The 17825-nt window shown below is 37.4% G+C and overlaps 1 protein-coding gene across 3 annotated transcripts in view; it reads right to left on the bottom strand.

Annotated features, from left to right (window-relative positions):
- Window positions 1-2528: 2528 nt before the first annotated feature.
- Window positions 2529-17825, bottom strand: part of LOC109043319 (endothelin-converting enzyme homolog) — a 31908-nt gene continuing 16611 nt past the window's right edge. Inside the window, exons 9-19 of one of the 3 annotated variants that reach the window (XM_019060499.2) lie at window positions 16777-16927; window positions 15778-15898; window positions 14921-15017; window positions 14165-14341; window positions 13141-13262; window positions 10009-10067; window positions 8542-8590; window positions 6868-6935; window positions 5483-5613; window positions 4174-4338; window positions 2529-2954 (exon numbers count right to left, since the gene is read on the bottom strand). In XM_019060499.2, coding sequence (XP_018916044.2) covers window positions 2787-2954; window positions 4174-4338; window positions 5483-5613; window positions 6868-6935; window positions 8542-8590; window positions 10009-10067; window positions 13141-13262; window positions 14165-14341; window positions 14921-15017; window positions 15778-15898; window positions 16777-16927 — 1308 coding nt within the window. In that variant the 3' untranslated portion in view covers window positions 2529-2786. Of the gene's footprint in view, window positions 2955-4128; window positions 4339-5482; window positions 5614-6867; window positions 6936-8541; window positions 8591-10008; window positions 10068-13140; window positions 13263-14164; window positions 14342-14920; window positions 15018-15777; window positions 15899-16776; window positions 16928-17825 lie in introns of all 3 variants that reach the window. The other 2 variants (XM_072297682.1, XM_072297680.1) reach the window with 2 other exon arrangements.

The following is a 17825-nucleotide window of genomic DNA, read 5'->3' as shown; positions in this document are numbered from 1 at the left end:
GGCAGGCAATACTTCTACATGGACTGATCTGTGCTAAAAAGAACTGTTTGAGAGTGGATGAAAGTGAGAGAATCTATGAAGCACGAAAATCCTTTGTGCCTTCATAGTTCTTTTTCTTACAGCTCAGATACGTCCATAGAGATGGGCCACCAATCTTTAAACTTTTTAACACATGACCCAGATTTTTTAATATTGAGTATTGAGAGATGAAATCGTGAATTCAATAATTTAAACACGGTAAATTTTGGGCGATATTTTAGCAAGTAATTTCAACACAGATCAAATGAAAGTTAAACGATGCAGGGAATACGTGACGTTTCTCTAACGAATGTTAATCGTACATATTTATATTATCTTGTTCAAGAGTTGATTTCGAGACTTCTCGTCGCATGAATAGTATTTCCCCATGAAATCTCGGAGAGCAAACGTATTGCATGAATTCATACCTTGTCTGGAGGCTTATTACAGCTTTTTCTTTCAGCGCGGGGTCAACACTGTTCTTTCGCCCACGGCATCTTTCCCATAAAATTAAAATATATGAGGAAGGGATTATTATTTGAGCGCGGGTAAGCATCACTCCCAATTAGCTATTATTACTGGCCGACAAGTTCAGCTGTCTCTTGCGGTGGTGCGGTGCCAATCCGCAGTCTCCGCTGAAAAGCGGTTCTCGCACATTTCGTGCCAGTAGTGTCATAACAGCGTTGAATAATTAATAGCCCCGGCTTTAGTGCGTTCCACGCATAGCAGTTGTCACCGAAGCATTTTAAAAGCATCTATGTAGGGCCACAATCAGACGCACGCATCTATACACGTTACACAAATTCGAGTTGAAGTGTTCGATTCGCTGCGGGACACACTTGAACTTACCGTCTAGCGCGTAGCATGTAAATTTATTTCCAGATCTGGACCTGTTTCCCATCTTTTTTTGTGCGAATGAGTATGATAAATTGGCATTAACATGCGTCGAATATAGCTGTGCTTTACAGTGTTATCTCTAAGAGGCTTTTAGCCGGATCCTTGCTGTTTTTATCCTTGTTGGTAGGTTTACATTGTAAGTTTACAGGCATTTTCTTTAAAGGGCACGCAAAAGGCAGTTACGTACCGAGGAGAGTACTTATAATTTGATGCATCTCGTCGTTTTTAGCACACAGCTACGTAACTCGATTCCAAGGTTTCTAAGTTCACTCGAGAAATGAAATATTTTGAAAAATGTGGCTGTGCAATTTTTGTCCAAAATTTTGCAGGCTTTGGTGTGTAGTCAGAGGAGAAATCAGTGAAAATTTAGTTAGGAACGCACAATAATTATCAAGTAAAATTAAACTTACTAATGTATATTTTAAATTACTGCATTTCACTTACGTTCTTTCGAGTTAGAGACGACGATGTAAAATAAAAGTATCAGTTTGTTGCTTAGTTTTGCTGGAATGAGAAAGGGATGATTTTTTTTTTTCTTTTTTTTTTTTTTTAATGAAAACGGCTGAAAAATCACAATAACCAGAGGCCATTTTTGAAGTTAAGGCAATCGCCGTAGGAATTTTCAAAGCCATGGAAAAGTTTCAACTTATTACAAGAAAATCTCGGCGTTACATTTCATGCCTCTTTTTTCGACCCTGTCTGTTTTTATTCTTCATACTCACGCTGAGTACCAAAACTATATTGCTAGAATCATGTTTAAGTTTCGCGATAAGCAAACTTTCTGGTGTCACCTAATTTAAATAAAAACCGTGTCTCCCTCGAAACTCCTTCACATCCAAGCGAACAAGAAACAAGGCTGCCGATACGTTCGGCAAATTGCCTGTAGAGAAATCTGAAGGCGCTTTGAAGTTGTGCTCAACTTTGATTTTCTTCCGATTACCTCTATTTCATAACTGGACTGCATTTTGCAAGGAGAAACTACTATTTCGAACTCATTTTAGAAACATGACACGTCTCCTTGAATTCTCAATGAATATGCGTGCTTCTAATGATGCACCAGAAGTAATAGTTTCTACCCTCTTGCATTACGAGCAATAATTGTAGTTCAGAATGATCGAAATTTAATCAAATTCAGTGGAAAATCAGCGCTACACTTGTTTAAACAGCTGTATTTTTACAAGAAAAACTAGTTTTTTGGCAAAATTTGTTCGATGTATCGATGGTTTATTCACTTCCTGGGAGGATCACTTTACAAGCATGTAAAACTATCTATATTGACCGCCATAGGGTGTTTCATTTCGAATCGATTACTTATAATAGATTTAACTGGAGGAATAACAATGCTGACAGCTTGAAATAGCAAATCGAGCAACAATCGCCGCAAAATGCCGATTTTTTAAACATTTGTCATGAGTTTTTGTATAAAAGAACAACAAAAAATATCCATCGTTAACATAAACCGGGCGAGATAACTAAAATGTGCCGAAATTTTTCAGGGCAGGCAAAGACATTGCAGCAATATGTCCGTAATGGGGGTTTTGCAGGGGTTAAAATTCCCAATTTTAGCGGGAAGGAATTGGACGAATCCAAACGGAATCAGCCTAACTATCTACTTGGGATGACCACTCATTTTTATTTCATTGTATTTCTTCACAAGGAAATCAAGGTACATCTTGATATTTTATGAGTATTCTCTGTACAAGTTAAGGGAATTTTACAAGAGTTTCAGAATGTTGTATTGTTTTAACGTCCGTCGAAAGAAATAAAACATTATAGGAATTTAAACAACATGAATTCCAGTGAGGTTGATTCCGGTTAGAATCGCCCAATTGATGGACGGCTCGATTGAGAAGAATCCAGAAAAACTTTGATTAGAGAAGTCTGCATTTGCGGTGGTTCGTGTTGGGGCCTTCACACTTCCAAGCCGTGAAAAAATCGGGAATATTCGTCAAAGTGATGTTGACCCGCACTTTCGTCGGGCTGTGTTCGTCTTGCAACAGGTTCAATAAGCCCTGGTCCGATATGCTGTGACAATCAGCCTGCAATCGGAAATGCCATACAAAAATGAGAATTAGAAGAACGCACGAAGGATAAATAGACGTATTTCTGTCAAACGGAACTATGTGCGTTAAGACATGAGCCCTGAGACCCAAAAGAATATATGCATAACAGGGCTCACGTCGTAATGCACATAGTTCCGTTTGGCAGAAATACTCGTACGTTCAAATGAGATGTGGAAGAATATATGGAGTAGGTGTGAGAACTGGCTCCTTGTAAACGTGCGATAGTTATCACCAACCCGCTGAAAACCATTAAAACTTTTGTATATATCGTTACAGCATCCATCGTAGCAATTTGATATCTACGAAGGTAATTACCGTGACTGTCGCACGGTTGGTTGCAGTTTTATGGTAGTGCAATGACAAATGAGGCGCTGAAAATACCTTCAGCCGCCGTGCTCTTGAAAACGCTGTAAGACCATCGAAACGATGCCACACATCGGATAAAATACCTGATAACTGTGTAAATTATGAATTTTCTTCTTTGAATTTTTCGTAGAATTATACTCGCTACTGAATTTAGAATATCTGAAATTTTCAAGGAAAAATTTTTGCAACTTTTGTCTCGAAAAAATATTTTATCAGAGACAACGCAACAATTGGGGAATGGTTGCAAAGAATTAACTGCAAGCAGTTAAGTTCGTTCTGCTGCCAATACATGTCATAAAATTGAATCATAAGTACGGCAATTTAGTACCGCAAATGCCAGACGAAATTTTAAACATATTTTTTCGGGAGCTACGTCCTCTTAACTGGATTTTTGGAATAATCATTACTCCATTACATATGTAGTTTGATGTTTTTGAAAATTTTTGTCCCAAAATAATCGCGGAACATTCTTTCAAACAATTTTGCACAAATTACTCAATTTTGAAATGTTGTTGAGCATACGGTATCTTTTCCTGTAGATCGTTTTAATGGAAAAGTGAAAATTCAAACGCTGGTTAGCGCTATAAGATGTTGCCAAGATTTGTATATTATTTTCTTCATTAACGGGAATCCAGTGACCCTAGAATACAAATTCTTTCAACGGAAATATAGCTAAATTTAGAGGATATTCCCCCATAACAATTCCATGAAGAGATGACATTTAGGATATTTCTCTGTGAGGAACAGTATGCACAATCATAGCACAGCACCTGATAGCGCTTACCAGATTTTTAATTTCTACTCTACCATTGAGTTAGATTTGCATTACCCCGGCAAAACTCAAGTAAAAGAGTTGCTCATGGCTAAGTCCTTCCAAACCCGGGAGCAATTTTTCTTTCCCATGATCCTGGACCCACATACGATACGCTGTTAGAGCCAATCTCAGCCCAGAATTATCGGCGATATTTTCATTTAAGGTCTTCCGTCCATCCACCTGAAACAAAAGTTAAAACTCGTTTTGATTTTCGTCTTCTTTTTAGATAATCCACCCCTACTGGCAAAAGATTATGCATCTATTTCATCTGCGAATAAAAATTGAAAAAGTTGGAAAAATTATTTTCCGCAGAACAGCTTTGAATGGAAAAGTAGGACATTCCGATAAGCCAAGGAAAGCTGGCCAATCATCATCTCAACTTGTAATGTTCGCGTTGTAAGTTGTTTCTTTCTCCAGTGAATGCAATGATAACAAAATGAAATTTAAACTCATCCTTTTTCAAAACTAAGCATCCTTCATACCAATTACAAATTTTCTATCGCTCCACTTAATCGTTCCGACCGCATCAGAAGTTTAAGAATTTCAAAATGTGGGCACTTCATAAGAATGGGCCTGTTGCATGCAAGAGATACAGCCGTGCGAATAGACTTTTTGGAGGTTAAATGACACGAAAATTACGATGGTCACATTAAAAAAGTCTGAAATACACTCCTTACTGCGCAATTTACGTTGTTAGGAACGCGCTTCTTCAAATTTCCCGCGTCTGGGGGCAGTTTTCTAACGGCAACTCGCGGCTATTTCCGGTCAACTAAAACTGACAACATAACCTAAAAATCGGAGCTCGTGATATCGTGAAATGAAATGTAGAAGGATTGCGTTGGACATTTAAAAGTTGATCGATTTGGTTACCGCATAAAGCGTATATGGACCACTATAAGAGATCACGTTGGGTTTGTAAACAAACTGAAGGAAAAAATAACAACAACAACAACGACTCGGCATCTTCCGGAAATCACCGAGCCCGCCGTTTGCTCGTTTCCGGTGATTAGAAAACTGCCCCCAGACGCGGGAAATTTGAAAAAGCGCGTTCTTAACAACGCAAATTGCGCAGTAAGAAGTGTATTTCAGACTTTTTTAATGTGACCATCGTAATTTTCGTGTCATTTAACCTCTACAAAGTCTATTCGCGCGGCTGTATCTCTTGCATGCAACAGGCCCATTGTAAACATAGTAATCACTTAATCAGTGGAATACCCGAATGTTTTAGTTTTTCTGACACTAAAAACTAGAAATAGGGATGGTAAGTTTTTTTGTTTTATTTTTACCACGTCACAATATGCTTCAGACCGAAAAATGAACTTACGTGGCGATCAACTTCGGGTATATAAACCGCACTGTACTGATCAACAAAACATTCCGTTTTGTTGACATAGTTAACCACAGAGGAGTTCATCCACTTGACTACTTTGTTGCCGATTTTATCGTATGTTCGCCCTGAAAATAAGAATTTCGCGCAATTTTATCAGTAAAATTACGCTAAATTATTTAGTAACAGGCATCTTCACGGATCAGTGAAAGCATGGAAACACTTCAAAAGGAATGATGGCCTACTTGAACGATTGACCGACTGGGTTGAAAAACTAGTAGACATGAAGTATGACAATGAAAAGCGGGAATATTGTGTGACCTGTCGGTGTAATAACGGTCAATTAAAGCGAGGAGCTGGGCTCGATTGGAGCTCCTATATTTGAAGAGGAGAACAGAAAGTAATAAAAAATGCATGCTTCCGTGTATGCTGTTTTGTCAACTACCTATTTGAAACTCTTATCCTAGTAATTTATCATAAATTGGACGTATTTCTATCAAACGGAACTAAGTGCATTATGACGTGAGCCCTGTTATGCACATATTCTTATGGGTCTCAGGGCTCATGTCTTAATGCACCTAGTTCCGTTTGATAGAAATACGTCCAATTCAGGCTGGATTGGATAGTTGCGATGATCTAAAGGATGACATTTTGTCAAGTCAAAATTGTAATTCTAGAAAAAAATGCAGATAAATCAGTTTTCAACTGCCTGCAGGAAAAGAGCGTAAGTTCACGAAAGTACATATTTCAGGGCAGCAATTTGTTTTCAATTTGGATCTAAAAAATCGAAATTTTAGTCTCTGACTAGACAGATTTCACCAAACTGTGAACCTGCTATCTGTTTATTTTAATCTATTTTTTTTTACCAACGTGGGACGTAAAATCACATTTCAATGCTGCCGTACTTAGGCAGAACGCCGCATGATCCTCCAGACGTTGCCAAGTTTCCTCCGATAAAAACCAAATTTACTGGGCAAATTGTGAATATTTTATGCTGAAATTTTCAGACAATTTCGTAAGCAATTTAATCTAAATTGTTTGAAAATTTCAGGGGAAAAAATGCAAGAATGTCGTCAAAAATACATGTGTTACTATGAGGAATTTGGCAACTCCTAAATGTTCATACGGCGTTCTTCCTTAGCCCGGCAGAATGTGACTGTTAGTCACTCCTCTGACGTAAGGGCGTATCTCAATTTTCACGAGAGCCCAGGAAAGCAATAGGTAATATGGATAATAGGGCTCATACCCTAATAGAATATTTTGGTGACGAAAATGTCCTTAAACTTTGCACATTTTTTATGAAAAGAGAATTTAATAACCTTATCAGACAGGTAGGAAGAGAGGAAGAGAAACATCCTGAGTGTCGCGATACTTTTACTTACCACTGTTATCAAAAGCATGGCTCAGCTCATGTCCAATTAGAGAGCCGAGAGCACCGTAGTTCAGAGCTCTGAAAAAAATATTTTTTATGGTTATAGGAGACGTTCAAGTATTACGTAATGCACTTAGGAGGGAAGGGGGTTCGAGCCAGCGTTATGGTGCGTAAAAAGGGTGGAGAAGGATCAAGCCCAGCGTTACGTACCAAATCCGAACAATTAAAAAAAAAATTTGAAAGAACGTGCAAAAAATTGAGAATCCCGCTCTTCCCCGATGGATCTTTTCGGCATCTTCTAAAAATTGGGGGGGGGGGGGTCATTCCAGCGTTACGTTATTCGAAAAGAAAGTGTAGGGCTTCGGTACGGATGCGTTACAATGGGGGGGGGGGGGGGGTTAGAAAAATCGGAAAAAGAGCGTCAAGTAATACTTGAACGGCCGCTGCGAATAAATTTATTCATCCGTTCAAAATTATGTCCACTCGTCTGATAGCAATAGAATCGTTTAGTCATATCCGTTTTTAAATTAATGCGCACCCACTTAATGACTTGTAAGAGTCAGGTGTGCTAATTAAGGGGAACAAAAGAAGCATATTGGAGATTTGAATTTTTTTCAGTTTTTTTCATGTTGTTCAGTTTCAAGATATTTCCCGAGGACCATTTGGATTGCATTTTGCAAAAAGGAACCACTAGCATTGCAATGATGCTAAGATTGTGCAACTTCATCTTTTGCAATAAAATTGCGGAAATCGTGAAAAACTATGAAATTTAGATGGTAATTTTTGTCTAAAATTTACAGTTTTTAGCGAGTAAAATAGAAACTATAATGGATAGTCGGGTTTTTCCTCCAAGACAAAAGAAGTTGCACAATCTTAGCAACATTGCAATGCTAGTGGTTCCTTTTTGCAAAATGCAATCCATTTTAGCATGCCTCCCTATATAATATTTTCCCCCTTGTAACAACTTTTGTCCTCCCGCCTCAAAAAAGAATTAAGTGAAATGGTGATACTACTGGAAGCTAGGATAAGTAAAAACTTCAGATCTGAAAATTAATGAATCGAAATAAGAGGATTATGATTTTGAGCTTTAAAAGTCTGCTGGTATGATTATAGATAATTATTTATTTAAACGCCTTGACTTTATTTTAAATTACAAAAAAATTGAACCTGGGAACGGAAATAATAATCTTTTCGAAGATTTTTTGCGACCTTGCGCAATTTTGATATGAGATAGCGAAAATATCGTAATGGTTTATTTTCTTCAGGAAATCTACTTACCAGAATCGGATTCTTGTTTGTTTTATCATGAATCTCAGTGGCGTGGCGAGCTTTGTGATATATCGAAGGATCTGCCATTTATACTTATGTATAAGGATCGATAAATAGGCGGTATTTGAAACGAATATCTTAATAATCGATTCTCTGTACCATAGCTTCAAATGGAGAAGTATCGATAGTCGAACATTTACGCCTCGCCGTCGCCACGGATGCATCTGGTTGCATTTACCAGACGCGTCATGAGCACTTTCAGAAATCCAAAACTGGCTTTTAAATTTTTGGAAAATTATATTTAATCAAGAATCCAAAAACCACGACATGCTTGCTCTTCCTGTTTATTTGAAGTGAAAGTTTTAATAAACTCTGTGAATATGAAAAAACATTGGACGTGAGAGCTCATACTTACTCTAAACCAAGATCGTAGAAAGGATGTTCCAGTTGTGGCATTAGAATGACTAGAGGACAGAAATTCATTAGATATTTTTTGAGTAAATACTTGATATATAAAGAACACGTATATTAAGAAAGTAGGTTAGTTAGTTAGTTAATTTATTTAAAGACATTCAGCATCTTCGGCTATTAAAGTCTTGTTTTCCTATGCTCATACAGGATATATAATATGTATTTAAATTAGCTCATTTAAAATCTCGAAGCAAAAATGAGAAAAAATGCCCTAGCAAGTTCTAGAAATGGTCCAGAATAATTTATCAAAAAATTTCAATGAATCAGTATAGTCTTGCTGTCTGGATAAAATCTACATAATATTGTACGCACTCTTAAGCCTTGTCTCCACGGGACGTTTTCATGGGATTTGTCCCGAGTTGGAATCGCAGGAATGAAACTTCTAGGATTTTTCCCACTTACTATCTCCACGGGACGGGGCTCATACGATCCTACGACAAGTTTGCGTGGGAAGATAAATTAGTCAAAATCGAGTATTTAACCGGGATCAAAATAATAACCGAACACGATTGACAATTAGACATATTATTTTAACTGAACAAGCAAGAACAATGAAGTAACCGACAAAATATCGCATAGTTCGCTTTCACTTCTTTTTCTTCACTTAGTTGGTCTTAGGGGTAGAAGGACCATATTTGGTACTCGGAAAAATATTGATCAACTCAATATTTTTCCCGACTTTGTAAGTGGAATATTTTTCCCGGGACAAACTCCGGGAAACGGCCCGTGAAGACAAGGACTAAATAGAGGCAGCAAAATATTCAATGATATTCGAATGTATTTGGTAGACATGAATAGGTGTTACTTGCGAGTATACTAATACTATAGTATATCATTGCATATGGTCTCATCCGTTTTAATCTTAAAAATAGTGCAAATACAAGTATGCATTGCAATTATCACGGCGAGAAGACTTCTTTGGAAGGCAACTATTGTCTATACTTTCGATCAAAAGAATCAAAAGAACACAATAAATGCTTGGAGAAAAATTACATGGATAACTTCTATCTTGCTGTGGTTCTATCCACAGAATAACGGAAAAAGTGTAAAATGAGTTATTTTGTCCCTTACATTTTTAATATGGGCAAATTTACCATTATGAGAGCGAACAATGAGTTGACGGAAACATGTTTGACACAGATTTAAATTGCACATCATTCCGTACTTTTTTTTTATCCGCTTTCAACCTTAATTAGACGTATTTCTGTCAAACAGAACTATGTGCATTATGACGTGAGCCCTGTTATGCATATGCTCTTATGGGTCATAGGGCTCACGTCTCAATGCACATAGTTCCGTTTGATAGAAATACGTCCGATTTTTCTAAGTGTCAGTTAAGTCAAAATTCATGGTTTTAATCTCTCCATTCTTGGCTGAAATTAAGGTTTAGTGTGGCTGAAAATGAACTTACCCATAGAATTTTTCTCAGGAAAATAGAATGCGTTTGATGTAAATAAATTCAAGGAGCCCCTGAAAATTTTATAAACGCAGGTCAGTATTATTATAGCATCAAATTATTTTCAGAATAATTTGTATAGTGTTGCCTGCGAACCATGAAACCAAAATTCTTTCATTAATTAGGAGAGGAGTATTACCATGTAGATGTGCTCAAAAAGAAATCATTAATATGATAGTTTCATAGGTACACTTAAATATACCAGTGAAAAAACTCTGAAAATACTATTAGGCGCTTAATTTTGGAACAAGTAAAACTCGAAGTGAGTTCCGGATATTGAAATAGTCTCTGCGATGAACCACAAAAATTAAGAAGAAAAGCCAAACTAGGATATTTTTGAAAACCAGCTGACATCCCTCTGGAAATCTGGTCTGACAATTGTGACAACAGCTTGCGCGCAATTAGTATCACCTCACCAGTAAAATTCTTCTCTCTTTTTCTTTTGAATAAATCAACAAATATGTCCATTCTGAGATGATGTACCGGCAAATTCATATTTTTGAGCAGAGGGTATAAAATATTTGTGAGTCATCCACAGTGGTCTTGAAGCAAGAAAAAAATGTACTAAAAAACGGTTTACAGGAGGTAAGTCTATGGTACGTGTGGACTTAATATCGCGAAAAATCAAAATCTTGGCTGATCCTAAGTTCGAGATATTGCAATTTGAAATTTTCATAGTGAATGCAAGTTTTCTACTGATTTTGATCCGCATTATTTGTCCATTGAATCGTTGTTGATCGGTTCACGTTTCATAATATTTCGTTCGATTCATGCCGATCGAATACATGCCCTCTCGTTACATGCGGACTTTCTATCATACTCTTTTCTTAATTGAGCAATGCGCCTTCAGCTGCGCCTACAGCAATTGTTGCTACGAACATGTTGAATCTTCTGATGGCAGAAATTCAGATGACCGGTGGCTTTTCCTCTGATGAAGAGAAGGAATCTTCTAATGGCAAACTTAAAAATGTTTCTGTCTAAATCAAGTCCCTTTTTCTCTAATTCAATTAAAAAATTATGCAAAACCTCAATACAGATGCTAGAACTTAGTGAGTTTTTGGATTACCGCTCTCTTTTTGTGCCATCGTATCTTGATTTATTTTTTTTTAGAAAAACTCCGTACTCTTAAAGGATACCTGTCGTACTAATTGTGTTGGAGCCTTCAATTTCGTATAATACTGTGCAACACCTCTGTTGCGAAATAGTTGCTTGAAGCGCCGCGCCGCGGCCCGCCGGGCGCGGGCGACCAGCGCATCGGCGCCTACAAACCTAACAGAGATACTTCACGCATTGCGCAATGGATTTTCCGCGATCAGAAAAACTGCGCACTTTCAGGAAATGACCATCTTTTTAATGTCGCATTAATTTTAACATGCATTATCGTCAATTTTTCTATTGTTAAATTCGACAAATTTTACAAATCCGCAAATACCCCTAAAATCTATCTTCAAATTTTAATGAAAAGTAGTCTAATCGATAGTTCATTTGATTCCACATCCATCGATATATTATAGCCTGCAGGGAAACTTTTGGTTCGCGAGATATCATCATTTTTGTAAACAGCTTTAAGGAGCGACGACGCTTTTTGAGTCCGGGCAGATAGAAATTTTCGCCTCCAAAAACACCGGGTAGCATTAATTCCATGGTTTCCCATATAATTTTTGGCGCTGAATCCGAATTTGACCATTTCATGAAAAAATTGTTGCCAAGAAGTTGCCAAATTTTGCAAAAATGGCTTAAAATCGGCCTTTTTCGCGGATTATGTCCAGTGACTTGCCAGAAGTTGATCAGACGACAAAATTGGTTACTTCCACAGTTAAATCTCGTTAAACTTTCTACAAGCTGAGTCAAATTCTTTCTGCTCACGGCAAAATTAGATGGTCATTTCCTAAAAGTGCGCAGTTTTTAAAGAATTTTCGTTAAAACCGCAACTTCATGGTTCAATTTTAATACCACTTACGGCATTTGCCTGTTTTCAACTTGTCAACGCTGTAGTGCGCGGGAAAAATTTCGGGTGAACTTGCCAACGCCGGGAAAAGGCGTGTCTTGTGATAGGGAACAACATATCCAACTTCGGGCAAAATCGTTTGGGGGCAAAATCGCCGATTTTGTATAACCCTCAATTTGACACGGAGCCACCTTAATATTTACTAAACACACAGTATATTTTCCTTTAAAACATATTTTTTTTTTTCATCCATATTAATGAGAATAATCCATATTAATGAGTGTGCAAACATTTTAAAATCCTGAGTTGAAAAACGCTGACTCCGCGAGTTTACATATTAGAGCCAAACACAGAGCGGAGCGACGTGCTGCAAGCGCGACACGCGCACTGGCGCCTTCAAACCTAACAGGGATACTTCACGCATTGCGCAATGCGTGAAGTATCCCTGTTAGGTTTGTAGGCGCCGATGCGCTGGTCGCCCGCGCCCGGCGGGCCGCGGCCCGACGCTTCAAGCAACTATTTCGCAACAGAGGTGTTGCACAGTATCATACGAAATTGAACAACATAATTAGAACGACAGGCACCCTTTTTCTTTTTTGCTTCAAGACCACTGTGTATCAGATCAATTGTTATCGCATCAATATGGTTTCTACGGTATTTTGAATGACTTAAATGGTATGGTTTTTTTTTTTTTTTTTTTTTTTTTTTTTTTTTTTTTTTTTTGTTAAACTGTTACTCTGATTGGTAGCATTGATAGATATTATGTCCACGTAATTATTTGGATTCAATTCAATATAATTGAGAATTCTCGGGGTAACATCACCACTAAAGCACATATACTGCCATGCTGAAGGAAGAACGCCGTGTAAGCCTTCAGATGTTGCCTACTTTCCTTTGAAGCAACACTAGATTTCATGGAAATCTGCGAAGATTTATCCACCAGTGATTAAGAAAATTTATCCTTAATCAAATCTGAATCATCTGAAAATTTCGATAGAAAATATTCATGGCTCTCCTCAAAAGTTCACATTCTGTCGGAGGAACTTTGTCACTTCTCAAATGCTCATACGGTGTTTTTCCTTAGCACACCGTTTTTTCTAAAAGTTATGCGGTTTTAACTCAGTTTAGTAGCGTAATACCATTCGGTGTCAGCTTCTTCTTCAGAGTCAAACGTCTGGTTAAATGAAGCTAGTGTCGTCATGACAATGTAACTCGAGTAGTTGACCAAAACTTGTGCATAATGCTCTTCACAAACGTAAATCTGAAAAATAATTTTTGCGCATTAAATATGTAATATTTTTTTTCTGGTAAGCTGTATTATAAAAAAACTTGACTGAACATGAAAAAATGTGCATTTCCGGGTATGATGAGCAGGAAATGTTTCGATTTTTGCATTCAAACACAGACTTCCTTTAGTTTAATTTGAATGCATTTTTGCATGGTGATGTCATGAAACAACTCCGCGTCTTGGAACCAAATACTATTTTGTCGGCGAAAACTGCAGCCTTCAATTATTTTACGTTTCATCGGTCATTTGATGGATAAGATGCGACTGTTTTCAGTATATATCGGGAAATCGTTACCACAAACAAAGGTTTCTTCCAGAGGTTTTTCTAATATAGTTAGAGTGTAATAAAGAATATCAACGTGTCATTTGATGGTGGCCTCAGGGCCTAAAAAGGAGGCCACTTCCCCAAAATCATATTAATAAAACTCAATAACGTAATGGGACAAATTGTCGTTCTCCGAACGAAAGAACGTAACTTAATTCCAGGGTTTCCAAATAGACCCAAACAATTCGATTTTTTACAAGAATGTACCTGCGCAATTTTCGTTGAATATTTGTGTAATTTTTGCATGAGACCAGGGGGAAATCAATGAGATTATCAACTAGAAATTCCCAATATTATCCTGGTTAAAGTCCTGGTTTGCGCAACATGGAAATGGTGTCACGTTCTTTCGTGAGAGAAATACGAAATCATCTCTCTTTCCATCTAAAAAAATTTATAAATCGTCTCTTGTTGCAGGTTTAAAAAATTATCAGCAAATTTCTTTGAACATTACTCAACATGGTTCTCATGGTGAACGGAAATTATTAAGCACTGGAGAGATGAAAAAATGCGGGACAATCAAATACAATCTGCAAAATTTGTCAATTCTTACGTCACTATAATACTCATCAAGAACTTCACGGTCAAAAGTCAAATCAGGAAGTCCGACATTAAACTTGACGGCGTCGAGTTTCTCTGTCATGGCCTGCTTATCAGCGTCATGAAGCCACTTGTACGACGCGATGTTCTGCTTGAAGGCACGCCGTAGGTTCTCGAACATTTCCGTTACCTTTAATATCAGAATAAAATGTAGACTTTCGGAAAAAGGAAGAGAGAAACAAAGCAACAATTACTAATTATACTGCAAAGAACACAGATGAAAACCCATGACGGTTGTGCAGAACTTACAGACCGTCACGGAAAAAAAACCACTTAGCGCTGAGTTCTAACCCTGTCGGTAAAATAGCGTCAACTACAGGCAGTATTGCTGAGCCTTGCAGCTTTAAGGTCCAGCCCTACAGCTTTAGGGTTGTAGTCCTACAGCCTGTAGTTGGCGCTATTTTACCTAAAGTGTTAGGGCTCAGGGCTAAGTTGTTTTGTTCGTAATCCCTAAATGAGGTCAGGCTTCTTTTCAAATTTTTCGACATCTTTTAATGAAATTTCTTAATGAAATTTCATCTTCTTGAGAAATTTGAAGGGTTTATTGCTAAATACAAAACTCTTAACGTCAAAAATAATGCATGCATTGATATAATAATCGCATTGATCAAAGTGAGAAAGAGGACAAGTAAGAAACCTCATAATTATGCCTAAAAGTTGAAAGTTAGATATGAGGACTTACAGTTTATCATTGAACATTAACACTTACCCCGGGTTTGATCCTCTCCAAGTAACTTCGATCCATGATTTTATGAGCTACCGGAAACGAGAAGGCTGCGAGGACAGTCTGAGTGCACAGAAGAGCTCTGCAATCATAACCAGCATTAGCTGAAATAAAGATACGGTGTAGGATCAAATTCAAGAATATCATTCCTCTAACTTAGAGTAAAAGAAGTGCGGAGATAATTTTTTTTAGAAATTAGCGTCCTTTGAGCCGTGCTAAATTACGTCACGCTTAAACTCAGCATTCTAAACCCCCCTTCTCTCCTTGTTACGTACACCCGTCACGTATTTCTACACCACTCTGAACAGTTAGGTACATCAAGTTTTCTTCGGTTCCTCTTTTTACAAAAACAAAATCGGCATATTTGACGATAAATTTTCCAAAACTTTTAAAATTCTCCAAAAATCGGTGCTCAGAGCAGATTTTTGCGTATCGTTATGTAGTGTTGGACATACCCCCTCCCCCATCAGTCACGTTAGTCCAGACTCCCTTCCCCTCCCTCAAGGAGATGGGGTAATTTATCAAAACACCTTCTTACACAATCGCCCCTAGTGTGTTTTGTATTTGCAGTTTCAACGCGTCTTCTGGTGGTTTTATACATGCATTACGATCCTTTAAAGCGGAAAAAATTACCTTGAATCCACAAGGCAATTTTTTTGTGAAGAAATTGATCGGTCATTTAGATAAGGTGAGTTTTGAATAGTTAGAGGGAGTCATTTTCACATTCCTCTGTCAAATTCAAGCCATGAACATGATTGATTAAAACCTCAGATCGGTTTTTATCAGATAAGCGTTTTTGAGCTGAAAATTTAAAAAGCTATACATTTTTTTTAAATTTTTACCTGGATTTGACGTCATATTCAAAACCATACAGCGCGTCCTGAAAGTCGTGAGCCATATCTCGCATCGCTCTAGTTGAAAGCGGAGCCAAACTTTTTACAATTCTCCACCAGAACATCATAGCTGTAAAATTATATATAAATAGTAGTAATACAAAAATAGTATAACGAAAGATTATATTTCAGAGCAAACTAATAAATGGGTAGGTAAATAACGCCTAAAAATTTTAAAACATAAAATCTTCGGATATTTTTAGAAATCGTAGGCTCTAGCTGCAAAAATAAATCGATGGCCAAAGCATGAAATCACGTATCTCCGTTTGCGACGTTGCAGAATCCCTGTCACACTTAATTTTTTCTTAGAAATACTGGTCAACGTAATCTTTTGAAAAGTCCTTGATTTCGACTCTGTTACCAGAGTATTCTGTTTAAATTTCAAGTTATAAAGTTGCCTTGCGTTTGTTTGAAAAATAAAATTGGAACGGAAATTTTAAACAGCGGAATAGTGATAAGTGGTTTCGTAATACGGCCATCGAAATAGATGTTGTCAGTCATCATATTTATTTTTATCAGGTTCATTGTGGTTTTAACCGTGTTAGGACATTGAAAAAATTTAGAAATAAGCAATACTCCCATAATTGAAAACTGAGCCTGCGAGCCGATTATTGAAATTGATAGACACAGCTATAGACAAATCAGACAAAAGAGATATGGATGGATCCTATTGGTGGCAGCAAGTAGTTGCAATGGACTAATGAGATAGGTAATAGACTAACTAAGGACAACCCACGAGAGACCCGATACTTGGTCCATCATTTTCTCCCTCAGTCTCTAGGAAGATTCCATTTCAACCAATGGGATAGCTCCATATGTCTCCTTTGTCTATAGCTTTGTCTATTAATTTCAATAATCAGCCCGCAGACCTACCGGGATAACCAAGCTCATACTGAATGTCTTACAAAGTCTGTCTATATCATTGCAAGATACGACGCAAAATCTTACCTAGCCTTCTAGGGCTAACTGTTTTCGTCAAGTTGGATACTTGCAGCAAATAATCAAGACTGGTAACCATGATTGGAGTATCATCTGTGAGATGCAATGTAACTTTCTCAACGTCTTCGAACATTTCCGTAAAATATCGTGTCAAATTGATCTGCAAAATTACCATGGGCATACGGTTTCATACAGGTTTTTAAAATGTCAGTGTTTGTTCCTTAAAGCAAATTCCCTAACAAAAGTTGTCATTCATTAGGCTTTTTCTTCAAAGTTAGATATTAATCAGTTAAGTTGTTTTACAAAAAGTCTGGTGCAACCTCATACTGTTTAAAAATACTGGAGTGTCAACAGTTTATGCTGAAATTCTGCGTTAGCATTCGAAACAGTATCATTGATCTTGGGAAATTGATTCATATTAATTCTCACCTACATTTCCTTACTGCTAGTAGAATTGACAATTCCAACTAAGTTTCCTCGCTCTCAAACCGAATATTATACTTCCGTGCTAAGGAAGAACGCCGCATAAGCCTTCAGACGTTGCCACATTTCCTTCGATAAAATTTGAATTTTCAGGGAAAAATCTATATTATACAACTACAAGCAAAATCTTGGAAGCACTATTTCTGACGAAGTGCCGGACCGATAAGGATGATCTTTACATGTATGTCATATGTAGTAGATGTAGATGTGCAAAAAATTATGAAACCCCGAACTTTTAATGTTGTAGAGCTTTTAAAGCTCATGTCACTTAAGTCCAATGTTAATAGCGTGAGAGATATGTCATTTCCGCTGGAAACGTCAAGGTGTGGGATTCTACCTGAGTGACTCGAATTAACAATAAAACAATGGAAAAGCTCGTGAAGGGCTCCTCATTCGAAGAGTTGAGGAACCGTGCATCGCTCAGGGTTCAAGGTTCAAGGTCCAAGGTATAAGGTTTAACTCAATTTTTCCTGCGTTCTTCCGGCTTCGATTTACGGCATTGGTCAATTTACTTGACTGCTGAATTTCAATTAATATTTACAGCAGATACAAAGTGAGAAGGCAAGCACTGCGTC

This window comes from Bemisia tabaci, chromosome 3, assembly GCF_918797505.1.
Source record: "Bemisia tabaci chromosome 3, PGI_BMITA_v3".
Lineage (NCBI taxonomy): Eukaryota > Metazoa > Arthropoda > Insecta > Hemiptera > Aleyrodidae > Bemisia > Bemisia tabaci.
This window is presented reverse-complemented; position numbering and strand designations above follow the sequence as displayed.